The 16592-nt window shown below is 42.2% G+C and overlaps 3 protein-coding genes across 4 annotated transcripts; all 3 read right to left on the bottom strand.

Moving 5' to 3' along the window:
- Positions 1 to 619: 619 nt before the first annotated feature.
- On the bottom strand, positions 620 to 3090 carry LOC148883201 (zinc finger protein 385D-like). 2 transcript variants are annotated; one of them, XM_089023547.1, is made up of 5 exons: positions 2703 to 3090; positions 2134 to 2262; positions 1871 to 2052; positions 1147 to 1248; positions 620 to 828 (listed from the first exon to the last, which is right to left on the bottom strand). In XM_089023547.1, the coding sequence occupies exons 1-5, from the start codon at positions 2722 to 2724 to the stop codon at positions 637 to 639; spliced, it is 627 nt and encodes a 208-aa protein (XP_088879673.1). In that variant the 5' UTR covers positions 2725 to 3090; the 3' UTR covers positions 620 to 636. The 2 variants fall into 2 exon arrangements, with proteins under 2 accessions (XP_088879673.1, XP_088879674.1); XM_089023548.1 differs by having other exon boundaries at positions 620 to 1043; positions 2703 to 3088.
- A 416-nt stretch (positions 3091 to 3506) lies between these two features.
- Positions 3507 to 7718, bottom strand: LOC148883200 (ras-related protein Rab-25-like). Its single transcript, XM_089023138.1, has 5 exons — positions 7568 to 7718; positions 6634 to 6829; positions 5328 to 5521; positions 5173 to 5253; positions 3507 to 4735 (listed from the first exon to the last, which is right to left on the bottom strand). Exons 1-5 carry the CDS (start codon positions 7602 to 7604, stop codon positions 4608 to 4610), a joined length of 636 nt encoding a protein of 211 aa, XP_088879264.1. The 5' UTR covers positions 7605 to 7718; the 3' UTR covers positions 3507 to 4607.
- A 1535-nt stretch (positions 7719 to 9253) lies between these two features.
- ubqln4 (ubiquilin 4) lies at positions 9254 to 16380 on the bottom strand. The gene is given in 12 exon segments (XM_089023137.1): positions 9254 to 10058; positions 10870 to 11050; positions 11136 to 11251; positions 11338 to 11421; positions 12398 to 12537; positions 12628 to 12850; positions 13925 to 14083; positions 14174 to 14436; positions 14512 to 14595; positions 14598 to 14662; positions 14826 to 14977; positions 16199 to 16380. Coding segments are annotated over 12 exon segments (1761 nt in total). The 5' UTR covers positions 16340 to 16380; the 3' UTR covers positions 9254 to 9905.
- Positions 16381 to 16592: the final 212 nt, after the last annotated feature.

Raw genomic sequence — 16592 nt, 5'->3', positions numbered from 1 at the left:
ATTATTTTATTTGTGTTTTAAATTTTATACATTGTCCCGTGAATTCAAATGATTTTTATTCAAACAATAAATACAAACAAAAAGCATCTAGTAACATCACAAGTAAACTACATGCCGAAGCAAAGTAGATACTTTTGCTTTAAGAAATAATTCTTCAAAACAACTCATGAACACAAAAAAAATAGTTGAACTAAAATTAAACCAGAAACTCGATCTGAAACGTAAAATGAAATTTCTACAAGTACGAAAATAAAAGTAAACGTCAGTACAGTCATCCCTTGCTACATCGCGGTTCGATCATCAATCGCGAATGGCAGCGAAAATCACGATAGTACATTACTGTCAACAACAGCGGGTTGAAAAAAATTACAGCTGTACTGTCCTACAAACATTTACGGTGCTTCTTTATTCGTGTCATGTACTGTGTTCCACAAAATTTAGCCTTATAAATACGTTTTTGTACTGATAACACATGTAAATGTACCAATCCATGTAGTGTTCACTACATCTATCGCGGGTTATCTCAGTCCGCATTGACTGCGATGAACGAAGGATTATTGTACTAAAAAGAATGGAGCTTAAATATGTTGGGGAAAAAAACACAAACGATGAGAGAGATGGGGGGAGGAATTTTATTCAGTAGTGAGGAAACATGAGCGATGGATGGATGAGCGCCCGAGTGGGAGGCGGAATATGGAAGAGGGGCGGCCTCGCGTTGGCGGCAAGATGGAGGGAGAAAAGCGGCAGCGATGACATGGCGCTCGCCAGCTGGCCATCCAGAAGAGACGAGGCCGGCGTCAACGTTGGTTTGAGCGGATCTGGTAAAATCTTAGCGAAAGAATATAGATGGTTTGAAAGGGGAGTAAAAGAAGCTACTTTCATAAAACAGCAAAACCCTTCACTAAATCGCCATGGTGGGGTGAGGTTCAATTTGGATGGTTCCTACAACAAAGTTCTTAGGCAACATAGGCTTAGTTAGGCTGATGAGGTGATACAGATGACGGCTTAAGAAACCTTCTCATCGATGGACCACTCCTGTGCGACTGAGAGCAAACACAGACGCGTTGTTGACATTCTAATCCGCTCCAAAACGGGCAGCGGAGGAATATTTCATACAGGAAGTCCAAAATAATTTAGGTAACTCACCTGTTGTGAGGTGTTCAACCTTTGTCGCGCCACATACGGCTTGAACTTTGGCCTGGTCACTTTCCCCGCTGCTCGGTCCTTGTGTCTCCGGCTGCTGATGTGCTGGAAGATCAACAAGGGTTAAATTTTATTTTGAAATGCTAACGCCGAGTTTGAAACTGTCAGAGATGTTCGATCGGACATTGTGGACAAAGACTCGAACGCAGAAAGATTGTCTTTTTACTGCCGGCAGGAGACGTAGCCATTCATGACAGACGCCTGAATTCTGCAGCCCTCTGCCAAGCTATTTATTGAGAGTTGTTATGCAAATTTAAGTGATATATTAGTAAAACATAATTTTGTTGATTAGAATACCACACCTCTTGAGTTCTAAGCACGAACAGCTGTAAGCAATAAAACATTATCTTTTCCATGAACTGATAAATTTGTAACCTGGCTAATGAGCTCTTCCTGTGAAGGAGTTTCAAGTCGTAAATTGCTTCGGTGATAAAGGAGTTTCCGAAGTCTTAAATTCTGTCCAAGGCCAGATCTCCTAGATGAAGATGACAGTTTAACAAGCTGTGTCTGTTGACCTCATATTGACCCCAGGTTGTCACACATGTTGACTAAGCATATAACAGCATGACATTTTTCAAAAATGATAATTTCTTATTCTCCATCAGAAACTCTGACTCGTTTTAAATGCTAGGTGGACGGACGGATGGATGGATGGATGGAGACGCACCTGTTTAAGTTGCGTATCCGAATTGACGTGCACGCCGCAGATGTGACAGCGAAAGGTTTTGTCATGTAAGCCGCCGGCCGGCTGGGAGGCGGCCATCTTGCCCTTGCTGCCTCCAACTTTGGGGAAGGACTCGATGGCGCCGTCGCCGCTCTTGGCGGCCATCATGGTTTTGTGCTTGGCACCTCAAAACGGACGTACAGTAAAGTCAACAGCTCAACTTGATTTGGTCACCACTTGTCTTTGGATTTGACCTTTGACCTCACCGCTGTTGTGAGATTGCAGCTGCGAGGTCGAGTTGACGGCCATTTTGCAGAGTGAGCAGTAGAGCGTCCGCTTGCCTTTGTTGTCATGCGGTTCTCGTTCAAACATGGCCGCTGCTGCCTCACTCGACTCTGAAGCAAAATAATAATAATAATGATGAGAATAATAATGTCTACAATAATTGGGACAATAATAATAAGCAATAAGAAGAAGAATAACAATAATAATAACAAATTCAATAATAATTGGGACAATAATAATGGGGACAATAATAATAATCAGAATAATAAGAATAACAACAACAATAATAATAATACATTTCATTTATAAAACAACAGATAGCTAATAGATAATAAATAGCAAATAGCTAGCCAGCTACCCGAAATAACTCTGAAAGCAAGCCAGCTAGCTAATAAATAGCTAGCTAATTTTTGAGCGCAATCATTTTTGGAGAATAAAACAAACCAAAACAACAACATAACCTCATGAATAAAACATATCTACACAATTGTATGACGACAAGTAATAAAACGAGCAGTTTTTAGACGTTTAACACTTGACTTGCACTCACCCAAATTCATGCTGATCGCCATTTGTCCGCTCGCTGCACTGGCTGGCGCTGCTTCCTCATTTGCATCCTCCTTTTCTTTTCACTCCAATGGCCAAAGCGCTTTTTTGAAACGTAATCGTGATCAGGCTTGCTCAAATCACCCGAAAAGTGGATCAAGTGTCGCTCCTTGGAGAACACTTCAGGGCATTGACCCAAATGTGACCACTACGGTTATAAAGTGAAGGAAAAAATAATGTGGGGAAATAAAACTGGACAAGGAAAATAAAATAAAAAGTTTGATTAGGCGTCTCAGCTTTTAAATACATGAAAAAAATAATAAAGAATTCTATGAAAATAACAAATAAAAATGGTGTAAATGTAGCAAAAATTTTCAATTACTATTAAAATAGTGTTGATTGAAAAAAAAATATACGTTTGAATGGGCGTCTTAGGTTTAAAAAAAAAATCTGTGAAAATAAATAAAAATGATATGAATTTAGCAAGAAAAATCAAATAAAAATGATAAAAAAAATGAATTTAATGCAAGCTTTAAAAAATATTTGTGAAAATAAATAAAAATGATATGAATTTAGCAAAAAAAATCAAATATAAAATAGTTTTGATTTAAAAAAATTAAAAGTTTGAATGGGCGTCTTAGCTTTTAAATAAATAAAAAAAATAAAGAATTCTATGAAAACAAATAAAAATGGTATAAATGTAGCAAAAAAAATAAATATAAAAATAGTTTTGTTTGAAAAAAAATCTAGAATCACATTGAATGAAAATCAAATGTAATCAAAACAAATGGAAATAATTAGTAACAAAATAAATGTTTGATTTTTTTTTAATTTTGAATCACAGTGTATTTTGGCAGGATGAAAATATCAACAACAATTAAAAAAAATCAACTGCACACTAAACTTAACATATTGCTCAAAATGATATATGGAATATGTATGGAATGAAGTAAGACGCCGATTCGGTCTTCATAGAAAAATGGTTTGCGTTGCCACTTGCAAGCTGCAAAGTGATCTGACGAAGGCGACTTGACGCCTCGTCTTCTCGTGGCGGCGTCACCCGATCGCCGCCTCTGAGCTATCGCCACAGGTTGCCACGACAACTTGCCAGTGGACCAGTGCTTTGGAGCCAGGTGGATGACGTCTTGCGCCACTTTTAAAGGACAACGACACCTTTTTTTTGTTTCCTAACTGACATCAGAAAAACGTTCTGTAGCATCTAAAAGACCCAAAACACGCAGGATGATATTTTTTGTCAAATGCAAAACACCAATAAAAATGACTTCAAGTGTCAAAATGAAACCGGAAGTGGCCAATTTCCGAAGGTCCCGCCCCCTTGTTCGTTGTGACGTCACGCCAAGACGTCTTGCCTTGCTCGAGAATCAAAACAATGGCTTCAGATTCACAGAAGATGCTTTCTTGTTGCTCATCCAGTTATGAATAGGATTCAAATAGTTCTGAAGAGGAAAGCATAAATGTTTGCAATCGAATAAAGGAGTCCTCCCATCTCAATTCGAGCCGTCAAGGACAGCATGTAGGGTCCCAGAAAATGCACAAGATGGCGCCAAAGCGCCGTTGGAAATGGGCTGATTTGTCTGCTGGGCATTTGTGTCAACTACTATCAAATAGTAGCCTTGGTGCAACACACAATTCACCATGTTTTTTCCTTCTAATTTCGCCATCAACACAAAGTTTTCAGACCAATCAAAGTACCCAAAATGCATTGTGTGTCGCTTTCTCAGTCAGGGGCGTTCCCTCCGTGACGTAAGTTATGACGTTTAAGTTGTGTTTAGTTTAAGTTATGACGAGAGGGCTCATGGTGGAAATTTAAAATCGCAAGTCAAGGTAACAGAGTAGAAAAAATAAAAAATAAAATAAGGGGCGGGACTGTTGGGGGGAGAGGGAGGGTTTACGAGTTTTTGCAGCATCGCCGTCGCTCCTCTTGGGCCTCGCTGGCTGGTCGGACCGTCCCCGACAGCGTCACGGCGCTGATGGAGCCCCGCGTCACCTCTCGGCTGGCTACCTTGTGATGGATCGCTGGGGAGGGAAGAAGATATTAAAGGACAACCAACATGAATTTGTGTCAACTAGTATCAAATAGTAGTCTTGGTGCAACACACAATGATTCACCAACGCGTTATTTATGTGTTTTCCTTCTACTTTCGCCATCAACACAAAGTTTTCAGACCAAACAAAGTACCCAAAATGCATTGTGTGTCGCTTTCTCGGTCAGGGGCGTTCCTTCCGTGACGTGACATCACGTCAGGCATCGTCATCAACTCAAAAATAAGACTTCCTGAATATTCAGCGCGAGTCTTAAAAGGTAAAATAGAGCTCTATGCGGTGGAATCTTTGTAAAATACGCTCAGTAGAAGTCATTTCAAGTGATTTTACAAATGATGGACACAACTTGTCTGAGGGTGTCGGTTGTCCTTTAACGATAGAGACATGGTGCGAAAATGAGCTGAGCGCACCTGTCAGGATGTCAATGAAGGCCGCCTCCACGTTGCTGGAGTCCAACGCTGACGTCTCCATGAACAGCAGACCCTTGTTCTCTGAATGCGGATGGGATTGGGGGGTATCATGTGAGCAATGCGATTGGCCGACAGGCAAAGATGTTAGCGGTCACCTGCGAAGGCCCTGGCCTCCTCGGTGGGCACGGTGCGCAGGCCCTCCAGGTCCCTCTTGTTGCCCACCAGCATGACCACGATATGCGGGTCGGCGTGGTCGTAGAGTTCTTTAAGCCAGCGTTCGGCGCTCTCGTAGGTTAGATGTTTGCTGATGTCGTAAACCAGGAGGGCGCCCACCGCCCCGCGGTAATACCTGGGAAAAAAAAAAAAAAAAAAAAAAACATCACATATGCTCAAATATACGGAAGAGGATTAGGGCCACTGGAGAAAAAAATAGGGTTGACAAGATTCTTACTTTATTGTCAGAATTCTGATTTTAAAGTCAGGTGACAATTCTCACTTTAAAGTTTTTTCTTACCTTATTCTCAGAGTTCTCACTTTCAAACACTTTAAAGTGAGAATTCTGACTTTATTCTCAGAATTCTCATTTTAAAGTGAGAATTCTGACTTTATTCTCGGAATTCTGATTTTAAAGTGAGAATTCTGACTTTATTCTCGGAATTCTGATTTTAAAGTGAGAATTCTGACTTTATTCTCGGAATTCTGATTTTAAAGTGAGAATTCTGACTTTATTCTCAGAATTCTGATTTTAAAGTGAGAATTCTGACTTTATTCTCAGAATTCTCATTTTAAAATGAGAATTCTGACTATAAAATCAGAATTCTGATTTTAAAGTGAGAATTCTGACTTTATTCTCAGAATTCTCATTTTAAAGTGAAAATTCTGACTTTATTCTCAGAATTCTCATTTTAAAGTGAGAATTCTGACTTTAAAATCGGAATTCTGATTTTAAAGTGAAAATTCTGACTTTATTCTCAGAATTCTCATTTTAAAGTGAAAATTCTGACTTTAAAATCGGAATTCTGATTTTAAAGTGAGAATTCCGACTTGATTCTCAGAATTCTCATTTTAAAGTGAACATTCTGACTTTATTCTCAGAATTCTCATTTTAAAGTGAGAATTCTGACTTTAAAATCAGAATTCTCATTTTAAAGTGAGAATTCTGACTTTAAAATCAGAATTCTCATTTTAAAGTGAGAATTCTGAGAATAAAGTCAGAATTTTCACTTTAAAATCAGAATTCTGATTTTAAAGTGAGAATTCTGAGAATAAAGTCAGAATTCTCACTTTAAAATCAGAATTCTGATAATAAAATGAGAATTTGGCCAACCATATTTTTCTTCTTCTTCAGTGACCCTAATCCTCTTCCGTACTGAAAACTCCCAACTTCATTTTCAAAATATTTTTCATCACATTTGTTTGCTTGTTTTTTTTTTTTTTTGTTCTTGAAAACGATGTACGTACGCCGAGGTAATGGCCCGGTAGCGCTCCAGTCCGGCCGTGTCCCACACTTGCATCTTGATGGTGCAGTTGTCCAGTTGGACGGTACGCGTGCTGAACTCCACGCCGATGGTGGTGCGGCTGTCGTGGTTGAATTCATTCTTCGTGAAGCGTGTCAGCAAGTTGCTCTTGCCTACGCCGGACTCGCCGATCAAAACCACTGAAGAAAAAAAAAAAAGGTTAAACACAACCCAAAAGTCAATCTGCTTGCAGTTACACATCTGATCGACAGGGGGTACTGCTGGATCCAACAAAATAAAATGTGCCCGTTTTGGTGGGAGTTCTCATTCGGATTGAGCGTTTTGACCAAAGTACTGCCTTAAAGGACCATCGACACAATTTTTTGGTGACATCAGAAAAACGTTTTATAGCATCTAAAATACTCAAAACACGCAGGCTGATATTTTTAGTCACATGCAAAACACCAATCAGTGGATTGGATTTTTGCCTTTATTAGTCTCACAGTGGAGAAATTTACATTGGCGGTCCTTTAGTGACGTCACATACGGAATCGTCACCAACTCGAAAACAAGACTTCCTGAATATTCAGCGCGAGTCTTAAAAGGTAAAATATAGCTATATGCAGTGGAATTTTTGTAAAATACGCTCAGTACGAATCATTTGAAGTGATTTTACAAATTACGGACACAACTCGTAACGGGGCGTCGGTTGTCCTTTAAGTATAGCTAGCTTAAAATGTAGCAGTTGAAGTGCTTTTAAAATCAAAAGAAATAAAACAATCTTGTTTAAAGATTAATTCCAATTGTTGCGTATGCACGTTTTTGCTCCCCCCCCCAAAAAAAAAGGCAAAAATCTCACCGTCCTTAAAACATAATTGGAGAAATCTGTGGAACATGAATCCATTCCAATCAAAGCCATTCAAACAATCAAAAGTCACCTTTGAAGACAAAATTATAGTTGTCGTCCGACTGCATGCTGCAAAACGCTCACTCAGGCTACTTTCCTCTCGGGACGCCGTTCCACATCAAAAGAGGGGGGGGGGAGAGATAAATACATATAAAATAAATACAATAAAATACATCTAGTCTCCTCACCTCTTCTCTTTCCTTCTTTCTTTCTCTCTCTCTCTCCACGCCAGGCGAGTGTTGAAGTGGAAGGCAGAACCAGTCCGACGGCATCCGTACACTTCCTTCTTTATCTGGGGGGGGGGGGGGGGGGCAACGTGTAGCCTGCCCTTCCCTCGTCAGGTAACGTCAGGTGACGGGCACAACCGGTAGAACCACCGGAAAAGCTGGCCTGACAAGTGGTGCACCTGCCATGGACGCACCTCACTTGAATGAAGACCACGTCAGCCATGTTGGCTAAGGGCTGGAGTCGTATCGTTGATGACCAGGTTTTTTTTTTTTTGGTTTGCTTTCGAATCCGATGCTTTTTTTTTCCCCACACAAGAAGCTGCCTGGCTAGTTGGTTGTCTATTAGCTATTGACTAGCTACTCAAATGGATAGAAGGCTAGCTGGTTAGCTTATGGATAGTTAACGGCCAGCTAGATGGCTAGCTAGTTTTCTATTATCTATTTCTATTATAGAGTTATTCCGGGTTGAGTGAACGCTGGCGTGTGTGGCTGCCGCTGCTCACCCACAGAAAAACTTATTATGTGACTGTAAAGTGACCTTGAGAGTTTTGAAAGGCGCTTACAAATGAAATGTATTATTATTATTACTGTATCTATTAGCTAGCTAGCGTTCTATTTGAGTTACTTCCCGGTTGAGTGAACGCTGGCGTGTATGGCTGCCGCTGCTCACCCGCAGAAAACATATCCTGTGACTGTAAAGTGTCCTTGAGAGTTTTGAAAGGCGCTTATAAATCAAAGGTATCATTATTATTACCTTATGTATTAGCTAGCTAGCTTTCTATCTATTTGAGTGACTTCCCGGTTGAGTGAACGCTGGCACGTGTGGCTGCCGCTGCTCACCCGCAGAAAAAATATCCTATGACTGTAAAGTTTTCAAAACTCTCACATAAATTTCAGAGTTTTGAAAGGCGCTTATAAATGAAATGTATTATTATTATTATGCTTATTATTATTATTACTATTATTCTTTTTATTATTACTATTGTTATCCATCCATCCATTTTCCGTACCGCTTATTCCTCATTCGGGTCGCGGGGGGTGCTGGAGCCTATCTCAGCTGTCTTCGGGCATTATTATTATTATTATTTATTATTATTAAGTTCCACTAAGACAATGCGCAAAGTTTTTGACGTTTCATTTTTATTCTGATTTTTTTTGTACACGTTCCAACGTGTTGAAATTTAAAGATGGCTTTTTTTGTTGTTGTTGTTTTCACCCAAAGTCATCAATCAAAACAACGCCAGAGAAGCATTTGCCATGGTTACCACATCTACAAGGTTAAGATATTTTTTCTTCAAAAGGCGAAAAAAAAAGAGATATAAAACGATCTAGCGCGAGAGATGTTTATTTTATTTACTTCAGAAACGTATGGCGGGGGGCCATACTCGAAATCTTGTGTCAAGCCAACTGATTTCAGGGTTTAATTTAAATGTAACCCCCCCCCCCCCAGAGAAAAAAAACATAATCAGAAAAGACGTTAAATCATCAGATTGAAAGAATGAAAGAAAATCTCTTTTTGCTTGATATTATCAGCGTTTGCGTATGACGACTCTTTGCATCCAATAAATCCCGTGATGAACTATCGGCGAGATGGATAGAACTGGCAACCACCTCCTATTTTTTCCCACCCCACACACAAAGGTGAGAGGCCGTGGGGGCGGGGGGGTCTCGCATTGAAGGTAAAGGACACAAAAGGCACAGCAGTGGTGCCTCAGACACACAAAGACACTTTTTTTTCCTGTTTTTCTTCTTCTTCTCTTGAACTTTGGAATGACAAAACGACACGTGCGAAGGGCATCATTTGATGGAGCAAAACGCTGCCTTGATCGAGAACAAAAATCGGTAAAGAAATAAGCGAGATTACGGTTCCCGCGACAACCAAGCGTCGGTATTGAGATTGAGCGGTTGGTGCCGACAGAAAAAGGGCAAATTATCGGAATGGAGCATGGGAGGCGGTAACAAACAAACAAAAAAAAAAAAGATTAAAATACAGGAGGCATATCAGATCTTGCCCAAAGTGTCTTTGTTAAAGTTTGGGGAGGGGGGGGGGGGGGCAATTTGCCATCATTTTTGCCTGTGGATGTGGCATGGTGTGCCTGTATATGCAAATGTACGTGTGTGTATGTATATGTAGGTGCTTGTTTACGATGGTTGCGAGCCCAAAAGTCTCTCGATAGCGGCGTTGATGTCCCCTCCAGTGGCGATGAGGGCCTGCAGATTAGCCTCGCGGTTGATGAAGCCCATAGCGTTCAGCTGGTCCAGCTGCGACTGGAAACGCACCTCGGGCGTCTGGTTCTAAAGCGAGGGGGGAAAAGGGGTGGACAAAGTCGCATTTTTAGAAAGGAACTTGAAAGCCACATTGAAAAGATACGTGATGTGTAAGTGTGTATTTCAAACATTAATTTCCCATAGGAAACTATTAAAATGAGAATCATCCGTTCTCAGGTCCCCATAAAACATTTTTTAAAACTACACACAATATACCTTATTTTATGTATAATAAATGTGCTATGGTTTTGTAATTAAAGAAATAAACTATACTGTATGATAAAGTCATTTTATTGACCTTTGTGATGGTCGTTGATGGCTTGATGGAATGGATAGTTTTTTGCATAAAGTGTCTCAAGGAGCTCTGAGAAGTTGTGATATTGCAACAGCAACAGATGCAAGAAGACACACTAGAAACTTAATTAATAGCTGGTTCACTTGCTTGTATGTTCTCTTCAAATTGTACAGATGCCTTATGCGGGTTATTTGTGGAGCCTGATTGATGGGATATTTTAACCTTGCAGTCTACACTCTGCCTTTGAACTATCAATAAAGTTGAAACAAGTTCAAATTTCACTGTGTTTTCTATTCATTTTCTCACCATTTCACTTTTGTGACGTTTGTTTTTTGTTTGTGTGTGTGTTTCTGTTTCTGTAACCCCTCAACCCTTCAATAATAATAATAATAATAATAATAATAAGCTGGAGTCCCACCCCCACCAAAAAAAAACAACAACAAATATATAATTTTTGACAATTATTTCTTGTGTGTCCATTTTGACTCGGAAAACAAGCGACGACCCGAGAAAAGGAAGTTATGCGAGTGTGTGCGCCCGTACCGCCGCGCCTCCTCCGGCGAACATTTGAAGCATCTGTTGCATCAGCTGTTGCTGGGCGACATTTGGCGGTGTCCCGGCGCTCCTGGGTGAGGACGCGGGGTTTTCGGCGGGCGCGCTGCCTCCCGAGGGGATGCCGGGAATGCTTCCGGGAATGCTGCCGGGAAGGCCGCCTGACATCAAACTGAGGCAAAAACAACCCACACAGACACGTAATCATTTTTTCGTGGCACAAATGTTGATTCCGTTTGCGTAGTTGTGGCGCTTACCTGGGCATGAGTCCGGGCGCTTCTGTTTGCAGCGTCTGAAGGCCTTGTTGGATCTGCATGAGCGCTTGCATGGCGCGCGGGTTCGTCATCACCGATAACGCCTCGGGGTTCTGCATCTGGAAACAAAAGGGACAACAATCAAAACTGGCCAATCTCTACATTTTTGTGGGGCAGAAACACCAGAAAACGATCATCGCGCTACCTGCTGCAGAAAAACGGGAAGCTGAGACCGGAATTGTTCCTGCAGCTGTGGGTTGCCGGCAAACAGGGGATTATTCATCATCACCTGGGAAAACACGGTATCAAGAACAAATCTTCTGAATGAGACAAATAGATAGCTAGGTAGATAGTTAGCTAATAGCTAACAAGCTAGATAGCTAGCCAGCCAGACCACTAATAGATAGCTAATAGATACGAACGTATAGCAAATAGCTGGGTAGGTAGCTTGATAGCTAGCAAATAGATAGCTAGCCAATCACCTAGACCACTAATATATAGCAAATAGATAGCTAGGTAGGTAGATTGATAGCTAGCTAATAGATATCTAGTTAGATAGCTAGCCAGCCAGCTAGACCACTAATAGATACTAACATATAGCAAATCGATAGCTAGGTAGGTAGCTTGATAGCTAGCTAGCCAGCCAGCTATACCACTAAGTGTCCTTGAGAGTTTTGAAAGGCGCTTAGAAATTAAATGTATTATTATTATTATACAGTAAAGCCTCGTTATATCGATAGTACTGCTTATTACGATACTATTTCCATGAACTCAAGGAGAAAATTACATGCCCGCAGGATCGGTTATATCAATATTTTTTCAGACTCCAGAGAATATCGATATAACGAGACTTTACTGTACTATACTAACTTACTATAGATACTAACATATAGCAAATAGATAGGTAGGTAGCTTGATAGCTCGCTAATATATATAGTTAGATAGCTAGCCAGTCAGCTAGACCACAAAAATATAGCTAATAGATACTAACATAATAGCAAATAGAAAGCTAGTTAGGTAGCTTCATAGCTAGCTAATAGCTAGCTCGCTAGATAGCTAGCCAGACAGCCAGACCACTGATAGCTAATAGATACTAACATATGACAAATAGGAAAGCTAGGGAGGTAGCTTGATAGCTAGCTCGACTGTTATAATTTATGATGTAACAGGAACCCTAAGCATGAATTGTTTTCAAAGATTATCTGATTCAACTAATTCATGAACTAATGAATTACTTCATGAATTGTTCATGCTAATGTAGCCACCTGTGAGGCCAACTCTGGATTCTGGGACAGCGACTGCATCATGCTGCGCATGTAGGGGGCCGACAGCATGTTCTGCATGAGCTGAGGGTTTTCCGAGATCTGCTGCAGGAGGCTCTGCATGCCAGGACTATTGAACATTCCTTGGGGGACGGACGGACGGACGGACACAAAAAAAAAATAGTTTAGGTGCCAGGATGTCTTCTTCCAATGTCCGACGTCTCCAATCTTACCATTTCCCAGACTGCTCGGGTTGACGCCCAGCGGGTTGGAGACGCTGGGGTTGGTGCCGGCGGCAGGGGTGCCGGTCGGGGCGCCGCCACCGCCGCTCTCAGTGGGGTCCGAGGCATTGGGCGGACCCCAGGGATTGGGAAGGGGCTCGCGGTTCTCCGTCCGCGATGGTTGGACGCCGGACTCGGAGCCGCCGCCGAGGGCCGAGAAAGGGTTGTTGCCAAACTGTCGAGGAACACGACCCAAAGCGCTGTAGGTCAGACTCTTTCGATGATAGCAATCTCAAATGCAGTGATACCTTGGCTCACGAACTTAATTAGTTCCCAGAGAAAGTGCGTAAGGTGGAAAGTGTGTATCCCAAAAATTAATTTCCCATAGGAAACCATTAAAATGAGAATAATCCGTTCCCAGGTCCCCATAAAACATAATTTTCTACTTTCTAATTTTCTAAACCTTAAAACTACACAAAATATACCTTATTTTATGTATAATAAATGTGCTATGGTATTATAATTAAAGAAATAAACTGTACTGTATCATAAATAGCTAGCTAGATGATAAGGTTTCTTCAGCTTTTCAAAAAAGTAAAGATGACGGCTGAAGAAACCTTCTCATCGATGGATCACTCCTGCACGACTGAGAGCTTACACAGACGTGAAGCTAGCTAGATGGGTAGCCAGCCAGCTCGACCACTAATAGATAACATATCTATATATAACAATAATAATAAATTTCATTTCGAGCTAATAGATACTAACATAGAGCAAATAGAGTTAGTTAGTTAGGTAGCTTGATAGCTACCTAATAGATAGCTAGCCAGCCAGCTCGACCACTAATAGCTAATACTAATATGTAGCAAATAGATAGCTGGGTACGTAGCTTGATAGCTCGCTAGATGGGTAGCCAGCCAGCTCGACTAATAGATAGAACATATCTATATAATAATAATAATAATCATCATCATCATCATAATAATAATTTGCTTTCTAGCTAATAGATACCAATGTATAGCAAATAGATATGTAGATAGCTTGATAGCTAGCAAATAGATAGCTAGCCAGCAAGCTAGACCATGAATAGTGAACATATATACATGTTCGTAACTATTAGCTAATAGATACGAACATATAGATAGGGAGGGAGGTAGCTTGATAGCTAGCTAGTCAGTCAGTCAGCAAGACCACAAATGACAAAAAACCTGGCACTGCAGTGGACATATTTTTGGCCATTGTCTGGCAGTGAATGAGTTAATGTCACTCTTTCCAAAAAAAAAAAAAAACAATTCTCCTGACTGTCTACCTGCTCTCTGGCCGCGCTAAACATGGGCTCCTGGATGTCGGTGTACATCCTTCGCAAGGCGTTGTAGCCGCCCGGGATGCTTTCAAGGTTGCTGAGCGCCCGGTCCTGGTTGCGCATCATCTCCTGCATCATGGCCGGATTGCGAGCTAGCTCCATGGTCTAGAGCGGGGGACACAACAGGGGCAAGGAGTCCAATAGCAAGTCGTCAAGTCTTTCAATGGGCGGGGCCTCTCGGGGAGCTCCTCCCACCTGTCTCATGAGCTCAGGGTTGTTGAGCATGTGCGAGATCTCCGGGTTGCGTTCCATCAGCTGCTGCATCTGCGGGTTGGACACCATCATCTGCCGCATCAGGTCCGGGTTGGACATCATGTTCTGCACCAGCGGGTTCTCCATGAGCTGCGAGAGCATCTCCGGGTTGGACATGAGCTGCCGCTGCATCTGCTGCTGCAGCTCCATAAAGTTAGCCGAGCCCATGCCCAGCCCCGCCAAAGAGGATAGGTCGCCGAAACCGCCTGCGGGAAATGGAAGGGGGATGCGGTTGAAGGCGGCGACCTCACGGATGGACGTGGGGGACGCGGCGGACTCACTCAGTAGGCTGGGCGTCTGTGTGGGCATCGGGGTGGAGCCGCTGGTGGACCCGGACGTAGAAGAAGGCGTGGTGCCTGCGTTGGGGCGCCGGCGCTTCCTGCCGGGGTGGACGAGGAACTTGAAGTCGAGGTGCTGCCTCCATCCGAACTCCTGAAGACAGAGAAGACTTTGTTCTCCACAAAGCGGAAAATCCCTTTTCTGCATGTCTGTTTACAAACTCGAGAGGTTCCCCAGGAAGCCCCCCAAAAAACTGACCTCCAGCCCCTCAACATGTACGGTATGTAATACATTCCACAGATTGATATATCCTTACTTTTGTGCCGTCTTGATAACCAGGTGCACCGTCAGGCCATCCTTGATGCCGTGCTGGCTGAGGCTGTCACCGTCCTTGAGGATCTTGCCTGCGAAAATCAGCACCAGTTGGTCTTGCTTGGCTTTGAAACGCCTGGAGATCTCCTCTTTGAACTAAAAGATGGATGACAGACAAATAGGTCAAGAAAGTAATGGCTAAAAATTAAAAAATATGGCATTTGAGTTCTGTAATGCAGTCCGAGTATTCGCTCGTGTACACATACCAGAATAATCTCAGACCCAGATTGATGATTTCTGTTTAATTAACAACATTGGATGGGTTTATTCCTCAAGTGACAACCAGTGAATTGTAGGACAGACCCAAATCCAGAACCTCTCACCATCCTAATCTCAATACTGTACTGCCAGAGGACAACCGTCAAGGGCAAACAAGATGACCTCTGACCCGAAATTAATAGTTTACAACATTTTATGGTACTTTGCAATCGTTGAAATGTAAGATTGACTAAAAATATCAGCCTGCGTGTTTTGGCTATTTGAGATGCTATAAAACGTTTTTCTGATGTCAGTTAGGAAACAAAAAAATGGTGTCGCTTGTCCTTTGGGTATGAACTTTTTTTTTTTTTCATCGAAAGACCATAGTGCTCTATTTGTCTGAAGGGATGACATAAATTCCAGCTACCACGTGATGCTTGTATGTGATCATCTGCTCACATCGACATTACATCGACTCATTGAGGTGAATAATAACCGCTAAGTGATGCTGCGTTGCGGCGCTTGAACGCGTCGCCAAGCCAACGGGCGCTGCGGGAATTCCCAGGGAGGCTGAACGAGCAATGACTCAGTCGGCCGGTGGCGGAGATAGTGTAGACTGTAGAATGTTCCAGATTCGAGAACGCCACTTTTAGCTTAGCCAAAATGTGAAGCCAAGCGGCGAAAACTAGCCAATCCCCCCGCCAAAAAAAACACACTCCAAGACAGCCCCACGAGAGCTTGGAACAATCGGCCACAGTTTTATACCTCAAGCGTCAGATGACACTTCGTTGACGACACAGCTAACATTGAGTTAGCACAGCTAGCTTAGCAGCTAACCGGTTAGCCGCAGCGCACATTTTAACTCGACTACTTATGTCTGTTTCGAAAGTTAAATAATAATAAGTATACACGTATGTTCACAAAAAGGAGGCGATAGTCAAAGTATAAAAAAGTGCATTTAACAGTGTAGCACTTTGTCGGTAAGCACGGCGTGTATGCTAACGAAGCTAGCTGCTTAGCTGAAGTTGTGGGCATGACGCTCGCTTCTCTTCCACCCCTCCCCGCACACGCGCCGCAAGCCCCCCGCCCGCCGCTGGCTTTCGAAAAGCCGCCATGAACCTGCGTGACAGACGAATCTTCAGCGATGGCGATTTCCTCCTTGTCCTTGGGGGTCTTCACGGTGACCTTAATAATGATGCCCTCCCCGGCGTCAGCTTGATTGTTGTTATTAGCAGGATCTGCGGCGCCCTGGTCAGCCATCTTTACTCCACCGATGGGAAGCAACTCGCGACTAGCGTCTGCTTCCGGGTCGCCGAGCGGGTTAAATCTTCCCCACCGGAAGTTGAAATAATCATGAAAATCTTCGGACTTTGTTTTTTTCTTTATTATTTGACCCCATATTCAAAATTTACATTTTGTATATTTCCTTCGACCATAGTGAAAATGGATGGCTATTTACATATTATGAAATTCAAACCAAGAAAGTATTTCTAACGAACAAATGATTTTTTTT

The sequence above is a fragment of the Hippocampus bargibanti genome, linkage group LG20 (assembly GCF_051943395.1).
Source record: "Hippocampus bargibanti isolate YZ-2025 linkage group LG20, ASM5194339v1, whole genome shotgun sequence".
Classification (NCBI taxonomy): domain Eukaryota; kingdom Metazoa; phylum Chordata; class Actinopteri; order Syngnathiformes; family Syngnathidae; genus Hippocampus; species Hippocampus bargibanti.
This window is presented reverse-complemented; position numbering and strand designations above follow the sequence as displayed.

Bases quoted from the DNA above. Each gene is read 5' to 3' on its own strand.
- LOC148883201 (XM_089023547.1), bottom strand. From the start codon at position 2,724: ATGGCGATCAGCATGAATTTGG. The intron at 2,263-2,702 runs GTGAGTGCAAGT...ATTTTGCTTCAG, and splicing joins GGCGATCAGCATGAATTTGG to AGTCGAGTGAGGCAGCAGCG. The intron at 1,249-1,870 runs GTGCGTCTCCAT...TTGATCTTCCAG, and splicing joins CGGATACGCAACTTAAACAG to CACATCAGCAGCCGGAGACA.
- LOC148883200 (XM_089023138.1), bottom strand. From the start codon at position 7,604: ATGCAGTCGGACGACAACTATAATTTTGTCTTCAAAG. The intron at 6,830-7,567 runs GTGACTTTTGAT...TTTTTTCTTCAG, and splicing joins CTATAATTTTGTCTTCAAAG to TGGTTTTGATCGGCGAGTCC. The intron at 5,522-6,633 runs GTACGTACATCG...TTTTTTTCCCAG, and splicing joins TACCGGGCCATTACCTCGGC to GTATTACCGCGGGGCGGTGG.